This window comes from Bubalus bubalis, chromosome 4, assembly GCF_019923935.1.
Source record: "Bubalus bubalis isolate 160015118507 breed Murrah chromosome 4, NDDB_SH_1, whole genome shotgun sequence".
In the NCBI taxonomy this organism is placed as follows: domain Eukaryota; kingdom Metazoa; phylum Chordata; class Mammalia; order Artiodactyla; family Bovidae; genus Bubalus; species Bubalus bubalis.
Genome location: NC_059160.1, coordinates 3,861,985 through 3,881,455, shown reverse-complemented (window position 1 = coordinate 3,881,455; position 19,471 = coordinate 3,861,985). Strand labels below are relative to the sequence as shown.

Here is a 19,471-nt window from a genome sequence, read left to right as displayed (position 1 = left end):
CAGATTCTCTTCATTACAAATCTGTCTTGCTCTTGTCAACCCTCAGCATTTCGCTGTGGCCTGCAGTTTCTCGGCAACATCGCCTCCCGGAATGAAGACTCCCAGTCTGTTGTCTGGATGCATGCATTCCCAGAGCTCTTCTTGTGAGTATATTGATAAGAATTTTTCTGACTTCTGAGAAGGTTGTAGTTATATCACTCCACTTAGGTGAAGTTCCAAAACAGGAAGAGCTAACCTTGGTAATAGAACTCAGGGCAGTAGTTGCTCTTGGCGGGCGGTGGCGGGTTTGGTAACTGCTGGGAGAAGGCGTGAGGGCGTCCCCTGGGTTGAGTGTTCAGTATCTTGGTCTGGGTGGTGGTCATATAGGTGTGTGCATATCTAGTAATTTATTGGGCTGTACACTTAAGATTTGTGCTCTTCATTGTGGGTCAGTTTTTAACTTTATGTGAATAAAAGTTTTGGTTATGTAAATACTGTTAAGGACACTTTTTAGTAAGGAAAAAATTTTAAAGAAAAAATTATAAAGCATTGAAGTATGGGTGATGAATTAATCACGTATTTATTAACTGAGCATTTCTTATGTGCTCAGCACAGTGCTATGCGTTTTGGTAGATATGGACAAGTGTAAGATGTTGGGAAATCACTGTGTTTGTTTCAGTTGGTTCATGGTATTGTTTCTGGTGATTTACTACTTTGCATTGATCAGCTGTGTTAGTGCATAAGAAACGGAGCCTTGAGATGAAAGGTGGGCGGGTGATGGCCACGGGAAAGGCCTGTCCAGGAGCAGGAGGCCTGCCTCTGATCCGGGGTCCGCTCCCACCAGGGGGTGTCTTTGGTGGTGGCCGCAGTGTAAGCACAGAGCAGCTGGTGTTCATAGGCCCTGAGTTGGTGTTTACTGTGCATTTCCCATCCTGCATAAATCCCTGTGCTTCCCTGGTGGCTCAGTGGTAAAGAATCCGCCTGCAATGCAGGAGACACGGATTTGATCCCTGGGTGGGGAAGATCCCCTCGAGAAGGAGATGGCAACCCACTCCAGTATTCTTGCCTGGAGAGTCCCATGGACAGAGGGCAGGCTCCATAACTTAGTGACTAAACAACAGCAACAACGTACCTGCAGGGCAAGCGGTACTGTCCCCATTTGGACAAATGGTGGAGCTGATGCTAACCATTGGTAAATGGCGCAGCTGCAGCGGGAGCCCTGTGCTGCCCACGGGGTCCAAGCCTACCCTTTTTAAATACCAGCTGCCCAAACTCTGTGCTGTGATTGTGTAGGTTTTCTGGACTCATCTGTACAGAGTTAGGATGAGGTAAATTTCATGTTCTCTCTGTCTTACTGCGTTGGTAACTGGTTCTCAAACTCCTGTCACTAGAGTTGAAGGCAAAAAATCTTTATGGTTAGTAATAATTGAGCTTAGGTTGGAAGGAAGAGTTGGTGGAATTCAAGCTATAGAAATAAACACCGCTCACTTTTGAGAATTTGTTCTTTAAAACTGTCTGAGCACCTCATATCTGCCAAGTTCTGAATTAGCTGATTGGAGAAAGGGTAACTTAGGTATATCCTGCTGCTGCTGCTGCTAAGTCGCTTCAGTCATGTCCGATCTGTGCGACCCCATAGACTGCAGCCCACCAGGCTCCCCCGTCCCTGGGATTCTCCAGGCAAGAACACTGGAGTGGGTTGCCATTTCCTTCTCCAGTGCATGAAAGTGAAAAGTGAAAGTGAAGTCGCTCAGTCGTGTCCGACTCTTAGCAACCCCAGGGACTGCAGCCCACCAGACTCCTCCATCCACGGGATTCTCCAGGCAAGAGTACTGGAGTGGGGTGCCATTGCCTTCTCCGTAGGTATATCGGCTACTCCCCAAAGCCCATCCTGGAAGCGTGTCACTGTGTAAGAAGGGATGTGACTCAGGGGAGGCCAGGTGTCATAGGAACACAGGAGAGGTCCTGAACAGGGCAGCCGGAGTTTACCTGGTGGTTTTACATTCGTTTCAGACCTGGTGCTCACAGAAGCCAAGGAGGTCTTGCTATCGTGTTCCATTTTTGTGTCAAAAAATACACTGAAAGAAGTTATGTGACTTCACTCTCTATGCGTTTGTGAGACAGATACAACCAGGTTTGAACTCAGCTTTGGCAGGTATTGGCTTTGTGCCCTTGAGCAAGTAAAGTCAACACATTCTTCATCTGTGAAAAAGGGTAATACCTCCTCCAGAAGAGTAGTACGAGGTTTAAATGAAAAGAAGTCCTGCCATAGTGCATGACCGTAATAGAATTGACAGCTGTTAATGTAGTGACCTTTTAAGGTCACACAGCTGATAAATGGAGGAACCAGGAGTTATCCTGAGGCTTTTGACTCCCAGGTTCTCCATATATCATCTTTCCCTGGCACATTCTGTCCCTCAAACTGTTAAAGAAATGCCTATAGTCTTGGAAGTATCTTTTTTTGCCTCTTAATTTTTCTTTCTAATAAGAATGAGCGTTTCAATGCTCTATAAATGTAATCACTTTATTTTTTTCTTTAAGCAGATGTTACTTGCTTTTTGCTTCTGAGCCAACTGCAGCTTTCATATCAAATACTTTGTTTTGTGACTGATTTTATATTTGCTATTTTTGCCAGAAATAATGTTTCAAAGATGTGATTCTTTGTTAAATCCTTAGAAATGTCAATGTATACTGAATTTGTTAGTTGTATTATTGTCATTTATGAGTTGTCATATTTTATCATTGGGCTAACATCCTGATTTCTTTATTTGGAAGATCTTGCCTAAATCATCCAGACAGAAAAATTGTTGCCTACTCGTCAATGATTTTGTTCACATCCCTGAATTCTGAAAGAATGAAGGAGCTGGAAGAAAACCTCAATATTGCGATTGATGTTGTAGAAGCTCACCAAAAGCAGCCTGAGTCGGAATGGCCGTAAGTGTCCTGTTAGACATGCGACTGCTTAAGGACATGCTGGTGTCACTTTCCTGGTAAAGGTTCTGAGTAAAAGCTTGAATTACAACAATTGAACAAGAAGTTAGAGTTAAACATATGTTGAAAAAACAAGAAAAGCCTTAGGAATGGATCCATTTTTAGCCCTTTTTGTTTGTAAAGTAAATATGTCTTTCTCTAATGCCCTTTCTACTTGGACTTCTGCTTTGGATGGAGTGTATTTTTGATCCTCTACCAAGGTAATTTGTTCTGTTTTTCCATAAAGTTGGAGTATTAGTTACAGGCTGTAAAATGTCTTTGTGGCATTTTATGTTGCAGATTAGTGGGACCCCACCTTCCTCATAAAATATTACCACAAAATTTTTGCATTTACAGAAATAGTAATTCTGTAAAATAATTTAATCACAAATTTGAATTTTGTCACTTAGAATATGTTAACCACGATTGGATCTCTTCTGGTTATGAAGGTCTTTATCTTTGGTTCTTCCCTGGAGCAGGTATTGGGTCAGAAAGGCAGTGCGATGAAATCTGAGTGAAAGTTGAGAATTTACTTGTGACTTTGTGCAGTGCCCTGGAACAGAGGGTGATATCATATTTAGAAAAACAGGCCCAGCAGCTAACATGATAAAAACTTAACAGGTAATTGACAACTGTTTAAATGACCACTTTTGAGTTGTCAGAAAAAAACCTGCGTCCCACTGGCATTCCATCTCCATTGCTTTGTGTGTATAATATTATTTGCAGCCGGGATTATGACATTCAGTGTTATATACCATAAGGTAATGTAGCACAGAATTCCAGTTGTCTGTATGGATGTCCAGACAGAATACTTTTTTCTGCCTGTATTTGTATTGATAAATTATGAGTGACAGTTGTTATCCTTTAAATAGTTCTGCAGTGAAAATGGGGCTTCCCGGATGGCTCAGTGGTGAAAGAATCTGCCTGTGATTCAGGAGACATGGGGTTGATGCCTGGTTTGGAAAGATTCCCTGGAGGAGGAAATGGCACCTCACTCCAGTGTTGTTTCCTGGAGAATTCCATGGACAGAGGAGCCTGGTGGGCTACAGCCCATGGGGTCACAGAGTTGGACACGACTTAGTGACTTAACAACAGCAAGAGCACACTGCTCTTCTTTCCTTCATGTTGCCTTTTCAAGTCCTTTTTTGTCACCTCTAATTTAAATGCTTTTCCTTCCCTCTTCAACTAGGGATTCGCCGACTCTTGATTTTCCTGCACCATCCATCACCTCCCGCCCCACCGCCCCGCCCCCTGCCCCAGCCCTCTTGTTAGATGAGCTCTGCTGTTTCTGTGATGCGTGTCTGTGTGTTCCACTGAAGGCATTTTTCTCTAATTACCTATCTGTGCACGTGTCTTTCTTCACTGTTAGAGTTTGGAGTTGGGGCTGGGACCTAGCCCCTTACACACAGTATTTGGAACATTGCATTTTTGAATGAAAGTTCTTGAGGGAAGATGTTTTGAGCTCCAAGTAGTTGGTTTATGAATGACCTTCAGGATCACAGTTGTGTATACCTGGTTTGATAGGCTGAACTTCTATTGTCACACTTAGATGACCTACCAAAGTTGATGTGAAAATTGAGAATCTTGAATATTATTCATTATTGTTAGAAATATTTTGTATCAGTGTTGTTCAGTTATTTGAAAGGTTATAGGAGAAATAGAATATGTGTTTCAGTTTTGTTTTTATATGAAGTAATGCTATGTTATGGTAGTTAATATGTTTCATTTGACTATCATACTTAAAAGGTACACTTTTATTATGTTATTTACTAAGAAGCGATTAAACTGTGTTTGTCAGTATAGTTAATGCTTTACTGTCATGCTTAGTACTAACCTTGGCTAAGAGCAGTATATTCCTTAGTTTTTACGTCTTCAGATGCCCTCTGGTGAATACGGTTCAGAGTTAACAGTGCTCCCCAGCCTTTCTAGTTGTCACAGCAGTGCTTTGAAGAAGTGTGCTTATAATCTTTGCCTCAGGGCTTCCCCAGGTTGATCTCTGAGTCTCGATGCGTGCGTTGCTTGACAGTGAGGATGTTTTTGTGGTAACTGGAGAGCGCTTCAGGAGTAGACAGTCAAGCCAGTATTCGTGGCTGTTGGCGGCATGTGTTTCAGGAAAAAGTAGGACATGTCTATTTCTCTGATTAATCTTAACACTACAGTTTTGACTCAAAGAATTTAATGTGTTTTGTTATACCTGAGCTTGTAGCTAAATTTCATTTTATCATTTAAACTATAGTGAACTTTTTCCTTTCATAACTTAGATATTAGTAAAAAGTATGGTAGGCCCTTTGCTTGAATTGAATAAATTTGAATCACTGTGATACATTTTTTAGAAGTAAAATCGGAGAAAAATATTTTGAGGGTTTTTATTGTCTTTTCACTGCTAATGGAAAAATAGTATGTGACCCTCTTAAAACATTTGAAGATTAATTGAAGCTAATCAGAAATTCAACAGGAGTACTTTATGCGTAAACCATGCCTATAAAGTAGATAAGGCCTTGTTTGTTTTACTATGTTTCTAGTAACCTAACCCTTTCCTCCTTTTCTCTTAGGTTCTTGATTATTACAGACCATTTTCTGAAGAGCCCGGAATTGGTTAAAGCCATGTATGCCAAAATGAGCAATCAAGAAAGGTAACCCCAAAAACCAGTGTGGTTTTGAGAATTTAGCATTCCATATAGAGTATCCTGTACACATGACTGAAAAACTGTGTGGTTTCTTAGTTGGCACAAAATCTCTAAATACATGTTTCTGTGTCGGTAATGGTTTTAAATTGGTTGGTTAACATTACAGCTCAGCCACAACAGCAGCGATTTACCGAGCGTTGCAGAATCCAGGTTGGCGCCATTATTCAGTAAAGCCGTATCGAAAAACGTTGAGAACAAAATGTTAGGCTTGTCCTTCACGTTTATAAAAGTAATTCCAGCATCTGCGTATTAGAGCTCTGTAGATGGAATGTGCTCATTTGTTCACATCCCTGTTGTCAGGATTCGGGATCCACTTTGTAGATTTGCAGTTTTCCAGTGTGTGCTTTAGAATGAAAGAAAATCAATACGTGTCTTCGACCTTCACTGCCGTGTAGTGGGAGGGGCCGTGCCCGCGGAGCCCAGAGACCGTGACACCTTGGCCCTGCGCCCTGTTGTCTGGGTCACCTCGGCCAGGTCTTTCACCTCGCTTTCAGTTTCCTGGCCTGTAAAATCAGAGGAGCGAGTAAAATGATCTAGGACTCTGTCCATCCCCAAAGCGTATGTTTTTCCTAACCTGATTGGAAATGTTGCCTTAGGAAAATAAAACTTACTCAGAAATCACAGATCTAATGATCAAAAACCTTAAAAAATGTTAATCTTTTGATTATAGTCACAATTTTTATAATTGCCGTGGTTTTGAAATTCTTTCAGTGCATTTGGGTTCCAACAGTTAATCTTCATGCACTTCTTTGTAGTCCTGTTAAGTAGTGTTTTTTTGTTCTTTAATATCTTTAACAAAAAGGAAAAGTTCATGCTTTTAAAATACATTTAAATGCCATATTTATAAATCCAGTACCCCCCCACCACATATGCATACTTTTCCTGCAGAAAAATAATTAAAATAAGTAATGTGACGAACAGTGCTATAAATTAGTACATTGCTCTGCAGTGAGGAACATCCGAAAACAAGAACACACAGTTTCATTGTATTTCAGTATCCAAGCTTGTTATTTACATGTTCCTATCAAATGATCTTTTGTTAACTGATCCATTTCCTAACCCAATGAAGATGATGGACCAAACATTTCCCATTTTTATTATAGAAACTGCAGCCCCTGCTTCGCAGCGTCGTACAGATTTCTTGCTCAGACGTCAGCTCCCCTGCCCCGTTATTTTTCTTGCAAAGGAGAAGTACTTCTATTGCTCACACACTTGCTGGCTAGTGTGCGACAGTAGCATTGGATTGTCAGTGTGAGGGCCAGGATTTGGTCCTTTTTATTCTGTGCTGTCCGTGTTTCCTGACCAGTGCTTGGCACATGATAGGTGCTAGACAAGTTTTTGAATGAAAGCTTGTGTGACTGATGGGATTTTCTCACTGGTGTATTTGTTACTGTAACATCACTCGCTGGATGGGAAACCTCAGTGCTCTCCCCCCACCGCCGCCTCCACTCCTGTTTCCCTTGGTCAGTAAGCCTGACCACCTAGACCATTTCAGTATGTGGCGAATTCACTCGTGTCACAGCTCTGGTTTACATACCACCTTTGACTAGACATCGGCTTTAGTGTATTTTAAAACTGTGATAAAATACACTTAATACAGAAGTTAATATTGTGACCTTTTAAAAACGTGCAGTTCGGTAGTTTAAGTGTAGTCACATTGCTGTGCAGCTCGTCTCCAGAACTGTTTCCTCTTGTACCATTGAAACTGGGAACTTCCTTGGGGGCCTGGTGTTCAAGAATCTGCCTTGCAGTGCTGGGGACGCAGGTTCGATCCCTGGTTGGGGAACCAAGATCTCTTGTGCCACAGGGCAACCTGAGAGCCTGCACGCTGCAAGGAAGAACCCGAGAACACAGCTGACACCTGATGCAGACAAAAATTAAACAAAAGAGAAGTCTACCCATTAAGCAGCTGCCCATTTACCCCTCCCCCAGCCCCTGGAAACCACTGTGCTACTTTCTGTTGCTGTGAATTTGATTCCTCTAAGTATGGTTGACGCTTGAGCAACTCGAGGGTTTAGCAGTGCTGACCAGCAGTGCAGTGGGAAACCCGAGTGTAACTTACAACCGGCCTCTGCATCTGAGGGTCCTCCACATCCTCAGATTCAGCCGCCTGCAGATGGTGTCGTGTGGTGGTGCCTGTTTACTGAAAAATTCCATGTCCACGTGGGCCTTTGCAGGTACTGCCGGCGTTCCCTTCGCTCTCCTGAGTTGCTCGGGCAAACTTATTTGCATCCTCACCTGCACATCTATCATGATTATTTGCTTTTCTGCTGGAATATGTATTCTTCAAGGACAAAGATTGAATCTTGTGAGTTCTCTATTCTTAACACCTGCCAGAATCAGTACTAGAACTTTACTGGAATGAGAAACTCTACGGATACCAAATACTTACTGAAGCATCTCTTCAGGATGCCGACTCTGTTGATACTGTGGACCACAGATGACCCCATCCACCAGGAGGACGCGTTTTGCTGCCAGGGGCCTGGCGTGGCTCAGCCGGTTCGGGTGAAGCTCACTGCGGGAACTGCTGGGCCTGGCGGCTTGTCTTTGCTCAGTGACAGGAGGAGGGGATGGGGGCAGGAGGAGGAGCGCTCAGAGCTCTGTGGAGAAGTGGAGGCTGCTGGGTTCCCTGGTGACTCGTTTTGGGCAATGATGGGTGATTCTTCAGAGTGCCGTGCTGACAGGCCAACAGAACTGAAAAGACATGGTTTTCTCAGCGGGGGTGTTTGATGAAATTAACTTTGCCCCTTGCTTCTGGAGTGGTGCTCCACGCCGCCCTGTGAGAACTGAGAAGATAGGACACGTTCCGTGTCCTGGGGTTCAGAGGAGGGACTGCACTGGAGATTTCTGGGGCACTTGTGGCGTCTCAGCTGGGAACACACAACAGGGTCTATTGAGGAATGCCCAGGCTGTGACCCCAAGCTGCTGAGCTAGAGAATCCAGTCGGGCTGGGGGCTGTTAGATTAAAAACCAGGGGGGGCTCAGTCAGTGAAGCAGGCATGGTGTTCATTAAGACCCTGCTCGTGGTCCCTAGGGCCTGAGGGTGAACGGTGCCCCTCCCTGCCCCCAGCGTGGGTGTGTAAGCGGGAGGCGAAGTTTTCTTGTGCTGGTTCTACGGTTGTCATGGGGAGTTGACTCCCTCACCCTGGTAGTTTATTTGGGCTGATTACTGGGTGAAGATATTTTGGATACAGGGTTAAAATCAACTCACAGAGTGTGATTATGCAGAAATGAGTGCCTGTGTTTGTGCAACTTTCTCGTCCCCCTTCCCAGTGAACTGGAGTGATACTGAGTTAAACTAGCTGCTCCTAGACACCGGCTTGTGTAGCTACCACGTTTAAATCTGTGTTGTGTTGTTTTTCAGTTGCTTAGTTGTGTCTGACTCTTTGCGACCCCATGGACTACAGCACACCAGGCTTCCCTGTCCTGCACCATCTCCTAGATGGTGAAACTCGTGTCCACGAGTCAGTGATTCTGTTGAACCATCTCATTCTCTGCCACCCCCTTCTCCTTTTGCCTTCAGTCTTCCCCAGCATCAGGGTCTTTTTCCAGTGAGTCAGCTCTTCACATCACGTGACCAAAGTATCGGCGCTTCAGCAAAGCTGTCTGCAGAGTTATAATCTGTATAGCACAGGACAGAAGAGCGGAGGCCAGTTGTGCTGGTTATGTTGCTCTCTGCTTTGGATAAGTCACCTCTTGGAACCCTGTTTCCTCTGTAAAATGAGGGTAGTGACGGTAGGCACCCATGAAATCGTTGTGGTTACCAACTACAATCTGCATGAAGCTCTCAGTGCTGGCATGCAGTCATCGCTCAGTGAAAGTGAGTTGGTGTTTCTGCGTGCATATTTCTATTACTACTGCTACTCTAGCGAGCTTGCCTTTTTCCTCCAGGTAGCGTCACTCGTGTGTATGGAGGCAGCATGCAACCATTGTCCTTTAATCCTCAGAGAGACCTTCTGAAATAGTTTTATTCTTGCCATTTTTTCACATCAGGTATCTGAGACTTTTAAGGTTAAGGTGTTTGCCCTGGGTTACAAAAGTGGCTGAGGTGGTATTTGAACTCAGTATGTCTGATGCCAGAGTCATTGCTCATTTTCCCTGTAATGCACTAGCTTCTCATGTATGTAATTTTTGACGGGATTAATGAGATTAATCCAGCAACAGCCTATATCTTGGTTAGCCTGTTGTCCAGGTTAATGAAAGTTTTGGCCTTTGTGGCATGCCATTCAATACATCATACAGGTGGAGTAGTTCAAATATAAATTGAGAATTTGTTGGAGATGTCAGTCTTTGAATTACGGATATTTTATTTTCAGAATTGTAAGATATCATTTCTTCCCCAGAATGCTTGTAAGACTCCCTCTCTCGTTTTTTCCCCTTATCCTTTGCCCCGTCACTCCAGTCCTCTCATAACCTACCCGTTTTAGGACAGTGCAAGCACGAGCTCTTGAGACCGTAGACTGCCTCAATTGAAGCATAACTTTAAAGTATGAACCTTGCTGTAGATTTTTTCCGTAAAATCGTTCCCATATGCATTGCTATCGGTTTTTTTTTTATGAAGCAGGACTCCTCATTTTGAGGACAGAGTATGTAACTATCAGAAGTGAATTAGAAGTAGACAGCTCATGATAGCCAGCGATCAAGGGATGAGTTTCGGGTTGTGTCTGAGGGCCCCGAGGCAGCTCCCGTGCTGATTTCCGGGTTGCAGGAAGTGAGACTGAGGTGTTGTGATGGCTGTGGACAGCCGGTCTCTGGCCTCTGGCTGGGTCTTTCTGGTTTTGCAGCCTCCACTACTGGGTGAATGGATCTCTTAGACCACTCGCGCTCCGTCATGTTTTCAAGGAAGTGTTTAGTGTGGGGTTCCCCCGCAACTGCAAGAAACAAGACATTCCCCATTGTCCCATTTCCCCTGACTCGGCAGTACTTCCCAACACACACGCGTTTTCTGGCATAGAGATGGGGCTGGCAAATGCAGTGCACAATCAAAATAAATGCCTCTGAAAAAAAATTTCCTACTCAAGTTGTGGTCCTGTGTGTAATTCCTTTATTTTATGAGAAAGACGCGATTTTTTTTTCTTTTTGTTTGTCTGTTTGTTTTTGTTTTTCTTGGCTGCACCGCGTGGCTTGTGGGATCTTAGTTCCCCAATCGGGGTTTGTACCCAGACTCTCGGCAGTGAAAGCGGGGAGTCCTAACCATGGACCGCCAGAAAATCCCTAAGAAGGATGATTTGGATGGTGGCCAGAAGCAGACGGAGTTAGAGAGTTCGGTGGGAACTCCAGGTGGGAGGACCCCATCTTCCAGAGTAAAGTTTTTAGACCCACTCCCCGACAGTGGGAGCCCTTAAAAGTTTTTATTGCTAGATGACTTAATATAAGGAGGATCATTGAATGAAGTATAATTTATTCCCAGGTACTTCTCAAGCTTGGTGTGTATCTTTATATTTTAAAGATTCACCCCTGATTTGTTTCGTTCAAAATCTTAGCTCTTCCTATCTCTTCCTTCCTGTCTCTTAGCTCTCCCATCTCAGGATCACCTAATAGAATGGAGAGGCGCCTCTCCTGAGCAGAGGAGACGCCCGGGAGCACCGCTGCCTCGGCCTGCTGTGTGAGGCAGCCAGCAGGTCTGCATTCACCTGCCGGCAGCCCCCCCTCAGCGGGGCTCCTGGGACCCCAGGGCCTTCCTGCGGTTCCTGGGTCACCTCGATTACCACCGCCCTGTGGCCTGCCTCTGTCCTGACCCCACCCAGCTCTTCAGGATCTGCTTCTCCCTCCTTCAGCATCTGCGTGGTGTTGGTCCTTGCCCCCAGTTAGGACCTGTCTGTCTGTTCCTCATTCCTCTTCACCTTGTTCTGGGTGATCGTCCCCTGGGTGCTCAATTCCCTAAAGCTAGGGATCATGCCTTCTTAGACTGGTAATACCTGCCACGTTATCCCAACTTACAGGGAATGTCTTTCGGGCAGACCTTCAAGTTCCTCTTGAATCACACGTCCTGTGTGGCCTCTTCTCTGGCCTCTCGGAGGTCGTCCTGCTCAGGGAAGGTGGGAGGCCTGGCTTTGTGGGCGGAGCACCCTGTTGTCTTTAAGGATTGTATGTGAATTAGAGAAAACAGATGTATCTGAACGCATACTGAACTATTCATTGTTCTTCTGTGCTCAGTTGAGGGGATTGTTTGTTTTATTTTGGATTAATAACTGCTGTAAGAAATGTGAAGTCTTAGGAGTTTTGAAAAGCGCTAAGCTCTGTGGCTGATTTTCACAGACTAATGATGTTTCTGAAGAGGCCTTACAAATAGCTGTGAAAAGAACAGAAGCGAAAAGCGAAGGAGAAAAGGAAAGATATACCCATTTGAATGCAGAGTTCCAAAGAATAGCAAGCTGAGATAAGAAAGCCTTCCTCAGCGATCAGTGCAAAGACATAGAGGAAAACAACAGAATGGGAAAGACTAGAGATCTCTTCAAGAAAATTAGAGATACCAAGGGAACATTTCATGCAAAGATGGGCTCAATAAAGGACAGAAATGGTATAGACCTAACAGAAGCAGAAGATATCAAGAAGAGGTGGCAAGAATACACAGAAGAACTGTACAAAAAAGATCTTCACGACCCAGATCATCACGATGGTGTGATCACTCACCTAGAGCCAGACATCCTGGAATGTGAAGTCAAGTGGGCCTTAGAAAGCATCGCTACGAACAAAGCTAGTGGAGGTGATGGAATTCCAGTTGAGCTATTTCAAATCCTGAAAGATGATGCTGTGAAAGTGCTGCACTCAATATGCCAGCAAATTTGGAAAACTCAACAGTGGCCACAGGACTGGAAAAGGTCAGTTTTCATTCCAATCCCAAAGAAAGGCAATGCCAAAGAATGCTCAAACTACCACACAATTGCACTCACCTCACACACTAGTAAAGTGATGCTCAAAATTCTCCAAGCCAGGCTTCAGCAATATGTGAACCGTGAACTTCCTGATGTTCAAGCTGGTTTTAGAAAAGGCAGAGGAAACAGAGATCAAATTGCCAACATCCGCTGGATCATGGAAAAAGCAAGAAAGTTCCAGAAAAACATCTATTTCTGCTTTATCGACTATGCCAAAGCCTTTGACTATGTGGATCACAATAAACTGTGGAAAATTCTTCAAGAGATGGGAATACCAGACCACCTGACCTGCCTCTTGAGAAACCTGTATGCAGGTCAGGAAGCAACAGTTAGAACTGGACATGGAACAACAGACTGGTTCCAAATAGGAAAAGGAGTATGTCAAGGCTGTATATTGTCACCCTGTTTATTTAACTTCTATTCAGAGTACATCATGAGAAACACTGGGCTGGAAGAAGCACAAGCTGGAATCAAGATTGCCGGGAGAAATATCAATATCCTCAGATATGCAGTTGACACCACCCTCATGGCAGAAAGTGAAGAAGAACTAAAGAGCCTCTTGATGAAAGTGAAAGAGGAGAGTGAAAAAGTTGGCTTAAAGCTCAACAAAACGAAGATCATGGCGTCTGGTCCAATCAGTTCATGGAAAATAGATGGGGGAACAGTGGAAACGGTGTCAGACGTTATTTTTTGGGGCTCCAAAATCACTGCAGATGGTGACTGCAGCCATGAAATTAAAAGACGCTTACTCCTTGGAAGGAAAGTTATGACCAACCCAGATAGCATATTCAAAAGCAGAGACATTACTTTGGCAACAAAGGTCCATCTAGTCAAGGCTATGGTTTTTCCTGTGGTCATGTATGGATGTGAGAGTTGGACTGTGAAGAAAGCTGAGCGCCGAAGAATTGATGCTTTTGAACTGTGGTGTTGGAGAAGACTCTTGTGAGAGTCCCTTGGACTGCAAGAAGATCCAACCAGTCCATCTTAAAGGAGATCAGTCCTGGGTGTTCATCGCAAGGACTTATGCTAAAGCTGAAACTCCAGTACTTTGGCCACCTCATGCGAAGAGTTGACTCATTAGAAAAGACCCTGATGCTGGGAGGGATTGGGGGCAGGAGGAGAAGGGGACAACAGAGGATGAGATGGCTGGTTGGCATCACCGACTCGATGGACATGAGTTTGGGTAAACTCCAGGAGTTGGTGATGGACAGGGAAGCCTGGCGTCCTGTGATTCATGGGGTCGCAAAGAGTCGGACACGACTGAGCAACTGAACTGAACTGAACTGAAAGTAGTGAATAAAAGTTAGCCCACTTCACTTTGCCCTTGTCACAGTAGGTGATGTATAACTTACCTTGACAGCATTATTAAAATGTGGAATTTTATTTCACAGCTCAAAGTAATGGATATGACAAGGTGCTTATTTCTGTAGCTTAGTCACAGCAAAGAAATCAAAATTTTGAAAAATAGGTAATTGATGAATTGTATTCACAAAAAATATGTTTTCCCTAAGTAGACATTAGAAATAAGTTAGGAATTTCAAAATAAAAGTACTCTCTTAAAATGGTCTCTAAATATTTTTAGTATTCCACAATTTCAGTATTACATATTCATGTAAGCATCTCTGTTTTACAGGGTTACATTGTTGGACCTTATGATCGCCAAAATAGTGGGTGACGAGCCACTGACCAAGGATGATGCCCCTGTGTTTTTGAGCCATGCTGAGTTGATCGCAAGCACTTTTGTGGATCAGTGCAAGATTGTGCTGAAACTGACCTCTGAACAGCACGCCGATGATGAGGTGAGTGAACAGAGAGGTTTTCTGACTCAGCCAGGTCCTTGGTGACGAAAACTTTAAGTATTATTTAAGTAACATACCTGCTGGGGACTGAATGTTTGTGGCTGGACCTCCTCTGAAGTTCCTGGTCAGAACCTGGTGCGCAGGGTGATGGTGGCAGGAGGAGGGCCTTTGGGAGGCAGTTGGGTCATGAGGGCCTCACGGATGAGGTTGTAGAAGATACCCCGGAAAGTGTCCGTGCCCCTTCCACTACATAAGGCCACAGCGAGAAGTCGGCCCTCTGCAGCCCTGAAGAGGGCCCTCCTAGAACCCAGCTGGGCTGACACCATGATCTTGAACTTCCAGCTTCCGGAACTGAGAGAAATAAATGTTGTTTATGAGCTACCCTGTCTGGTATTTTGTTACAGCTGCCCAAGCTGAGACAGTATTCTTATTTTAGAACAGTTATGAAAATACAGATTAGTGAAAGCAGTGCCCTTATTCTTACCATCCTGAGCTAATGACTTAAGCTGTAATTAATGTATCTTCTAGGCAGTCAACACCAATATGTGCATGCGTGCACACACACACACACACACACACACACACAGGTGTTCATAGAGAGATCATTTTACACTGCCTGTTTGTAAGTTCCTGTTTTTCCTTCTCCTGAGTGTGAAAAAGCTGCATGAGGGCAGAGGTTTGGACGGTAATGTTCCTAGAACCATGCACAGAGGAGGCACTTAGCGCATGCCTGCTGAATGCATAAAGCAAGCATGCGTAATGAACGTCGTAAAACGCTGGTAGAGCGTGCTGTGTGAAGACTTGGTCATAGTTGGACATCTGAGTTGTCCTTAAGTCTGTGCATCACGATCAGTGCTGTCGTCCATTTGCCGTCTCTGGATGGGAAGGTGGGCAGGTGGACCCCAACCCACAGCATTGCCTTGAGAGTTGTGTGTGGGGTTGTGCACCTGTTCACTCCCATAGTAAATGTCAGCTGTGATTGTGCCCCTTCTGCCGTGCAAGTGCATTTCCTTCTTTGTGAAAATAACCTTTTTCAAAGTTGCTTTGCTGTGGACTTGCTGTGCTGTGTCACACAGGCCATGTTGGGTCTCGCTGATAAAGTCAATTTCTTACTCTTACGTCTGTGATAGAAGAGAGGAAAGTCTTACTCCTGGGCTACTTTCCTTTCTGGAGAAAGATTCGCCCCAGTTTCCAGCAGGAGGAGCAGTGAGCTATGCTTCAAGGAACTTTTAAAAATGAATTTTCCAGGAGACAGAAAATGAAGTAAAACTTAGTACTTGTTACATCACAGCTTTAAACTTTTTCAAGGCACGAATATTTATAATATAGATGATATCAATATTATAAGAAGACATTACCTGATGTTTAGGAAAAGCTGTATCTTTCATACTTTTTTCTTTAACAGTGGGAGGAATTATTACGTATTAATAGCTAGAAAATTGTAGTTTTTTCGGGAAAGCCCAAATAGTCCACTTTTTGAAAATCCATTGATCTATACACTCAAATTGCCAGCATGTATTGGATCATAGAAAAAGCAAGAGAATTCCAGAAAAACATCTACTTCTGCTTTATTGACTACACTAAAGCCTTTGACTATGTGGATCAAAAGGAACTCTGGAAGATTCTTCAAGAGATGGGAATACCAGACTACCTTGTCTGACTCCTGAGAAATCTGTATGCAGGTCAAGAAGCAACAGTTAGAACCAGACATGGAACAACGAACTAGTTCCAAATTGGGAAAGGAGTACATCAAGGCTGTGTGTTGTCATCCTGCTTATTTAACTTATACGTAGAGTACATCATGCGACATGCTGGGCTGGATGAAGCACAAGCTGGAATCAAGATTGCCAGGAGAAATAGCAATAACCTCAGATATGCAGATGATGCCACCCTTATGACAGAAAGCAAAGAATAACTAAAGAGCCTCTTGTGAAAGAACGAAAAAGCTGGCCTAAAATTCAACATTCAAAAAACGAAGATCATGGCATCTGGTCTCATCACTTCATGGCAAATAGATGGGGAAACAGTGAGAGACTTTGTTTTCTTGGGCTCCAGAATCACTGCAGATGGTGACTGCAGCCAGGAAATTAAAAGATGCTTGCTCCTTGGAAGAAAAGCTATGACCAACATAGACAGCATATTAAAAAGCAGAGATGTTACTTTGCCTACAAAGATCCGTCTAGTCAAGGTTATGGTTTTTCCAGTAGTCATGTATGGATGTGAGACTTGGACCGTAAAGAAAGCTGAGAACTGAAGAATGGATGCTTTTGAACTGTGGTGTTGGGAGAAGACTCTCGAGAGTCCCCTTGGACTGCAAGGAGATCCAACCAGTCCATCCTAAAGGAAATCAGTCCTGAATATTCATTGGAAGGACTGATGCTGAAACTGAAGCTCCAATACTTTGGCCACCTGATGCAAAGAGCTGATGCTGGAAAAGACAGTGATGCTGGAAAAGATTGAAGGCAGGAGAAGAAGGGGACAACAGAGGAGATGGTTGGATGGCATCATTGACTCGATGGATAAGAGTTTGAGAAAGCTTTGGGAGTTGGTGATGGACAGGGAAGCCTGGCTTGCTGCAGTCCATGGGGTTGCAAAGAGTCGGACATGATTGAGCAACTGAACTGAAGTGATATGCTCGTGACTTGTGCGTGTTAATATATATATGTTATCCTTTAAGTTAAAAGTTTTTAAAAAAAGCATTAGTAGTTTTTAAGGAGACCCGTACCTCAGTATTTAATATATCATAAACCCCGTGGTGTATTGGAGCTGGCCTGTACCAACTTCTGAGAGTCAGTTATTATTAAATATTCAGTAATTTGTGAGCTGGTTGTTAAACTCCTGATAGTTCCAAAGCAGCCATGGTGGGAGTATTTATGCCAAGTGCTTACACCTTGGAAAGCAGGGTGTGTTCACCCGTCGACTCTGCTCCGTCAGTTTGCCTCAAGCCACTGCATTTACCCTCCTGTGATGTTTTGAGGACAAGATGTCCAGTCAAGTTCTCATGATGCGGTGACCTAAAACTCAGAATGAAAAGAGATGTTTTTGTGGCATCTAGGCTTCCATGGTGGCTCAGATGGTAAAGAATGTGCCTGCAGTGAGGGAGACCTGGGTTCGATCCCTGGGTTGGGAAGATCCCTGAGAAGAGGGCATGGCAGCCCACTCCAGTATTCTTGCCTGGAGAATCCCTACGGACGAAGGAGCCTGTAGCCCTGCAGGCCAGGGGCTCGCAAAGAGTCGGACACGCCTGAGTACTAAGCACACAGCGCACATTTGTTAATTTACATAATTATGTGGCTTTGACATTCTGAGGTTTTATTCATATATTCTTTTACACAAATAATCCTAGGTTCTCATATTAACGTACAAGCTTCTGTCCTTTGGTATATTTTGGTGTACTACTTGTTTCCAGTATGTGGTGTATTTTTGTCAGTCCTGTAAGCTTATTTTTTTAAGATTTGCTTTATCTTAAGTTTCAGTCTTGTCACTTGTTGTAGTGAAACTTGTCTTTCTTACAACATAATATTTCCTTTGTTGTAAGAAAAAATAATTCAGGCCAGAGGCAGTGAAGCAAAGTTAAGGACTGCTCTTTTTCACCCAGGCCCCATCTATTTTCTATAAACTTATCAGCATATACTTTTTCCCTTCCAAAGGTTTTATTGTGTGTATACACACCTATATGTTTTTGTTACTTTTTAAAACACAATACTATATATTCTGTCCTGTAACTTTCTTTTTTCACTTACTCTGATATATCTTACCCTTGGACACATGTATTCATCTCATTCTTTTTAATACTTGAATAGTATTACACTATATAGAGCCAATAGAATTTTTTTTATTTGTTCCCATAGATGTATATATGAGTTGCTTCCACATTTTTTTTTTAAACCTTTATAAATATTACAACAGTGAAAAATCCTTATAAAAATACCTTTGCTGTTTTGGGCAAGTCGATCTGGGATTATAAATTCCTGGTAATTGAATTGCTGAGTCACAGAACATGTGTTTATTTAAACTTTGTAAGAGTCATTTCTAAAGAACACACCTCAGTGCACAGGAGTGTGTGTGTCTGCACCCTTTCACTGCTCTAAGTATCATTTCTCTCTTACTTTCCAGCTTGTTTTTCACATCAGGTTACCTTTTAAGATACTTTTTTAAATGAGCGTTTTCAGAAAGTTAAATGTTTTGTCACTAATAGAAGAAACTTTTTTGGCCCATAGTTAATTTTTGTTTGAATTTATTTATGGTAGTCTCAGCCTTTTGGGAGTTTTTTAATTCAGTTAGATTTATCAGTTTTACCCTTATGACTTCTGAATTTTTTTACAGGTTTAGTGACATCACCCTCACTTAGATTGTGGGAATAGACACCTGTATACTCTAATTCTTTCGGTGCACTGTTCACATATTTACTTAACCTAACAGATGGTGACTGCCACCATGAAATTAAAAGATGCTTACGCCTTGGAAGGAAAGTTATGACCAACTTAGACAGCATATTCAAAAACAGTGACATTACTTTGCCAACAAAGGTTCATCTAGTCAAGGCTATGGTTTTTCCTGTGGTCATGTATGGATGTGAGAGTTGGTTTGTGAAGAAAGCTGAGCGCCGAAGAATTGATGCTTTTGAACTGTGGTGTTGGAAAAGACTCTTGAGAGTCCCTTGGACTGCAAGAAGATCCAACCAGTCCATTCTGAAGGAGATCAGCCCCGGGATTTCTTTGGAAGGAATGATGCTAAAGCTGAAACTCCAGTACTTTGGCCACCTCATGCGAAGAGTTGACTCATTGGAAAAGACGCTGATGCTGGGAGAGATTGGGGGCAAGAGGAGAAGGGGACGACAGAGGATGAGATGGCTGGATGGCATCACTGACTCGATGGACGTGAGTCTGGGTGAACTCCGGGAGTTGGTGATGGACAGGGAGGCCTGGCGTGCTGCGATTCATGGGGTCGCAAAGAGTCGGATGTGACTGAGCGACTGATCTGATCTGATCTGATCTGAAGGTTTATTTCTGTGTAAGAAGTGCAGCGTAGATTCAGATGAGTTGCTTGTGTCTTGTAACTCTCCAAGATTATATACTCTTTGGTAAAAGACAGCTGGGTTTGAACCTGGATTTCTTCTGTTTCTGGTGTGTGATCTTGGAAGTTACCTACCTTCTCTGTGCCC

General features: G+C 43.4%; 1 protein-coding gene across 3 annotated transcripts in view; it reads left to right on the top strand.

The window, feature by feature from the left end:
- Positions 1 to 19,471, top strand: part of ATXN10 (ataxin 10) — a 144,116-nt gene that overhangs the window by 41,309 nt on the left and 83,336 nt on the right. For all 3 annotated transcript variants that reach the window (XM_025282685.3, XM_025282686.2, XM_025282687.2), the window contains exons 4-7: positions 47 to 143; positions 2,752 to 2,910; positions 5,499 to 5,579; positions 14,142 to 14,307. In XM_025282685.3, the coding sequence (XP_025138470.1) occupies positions 47 to 143; positions 2,752 to 2,910; positions 5,499 to 5,579; positions 14,142 to 14,307 (503 nt within the window). The remainder of the gene's footprint in view (positions 1 to 46; positions 144 to 2,751; positions 2,911 to 5,498; positions 5,580 to 14,141; positions 14,308 to 19,471) is intronic.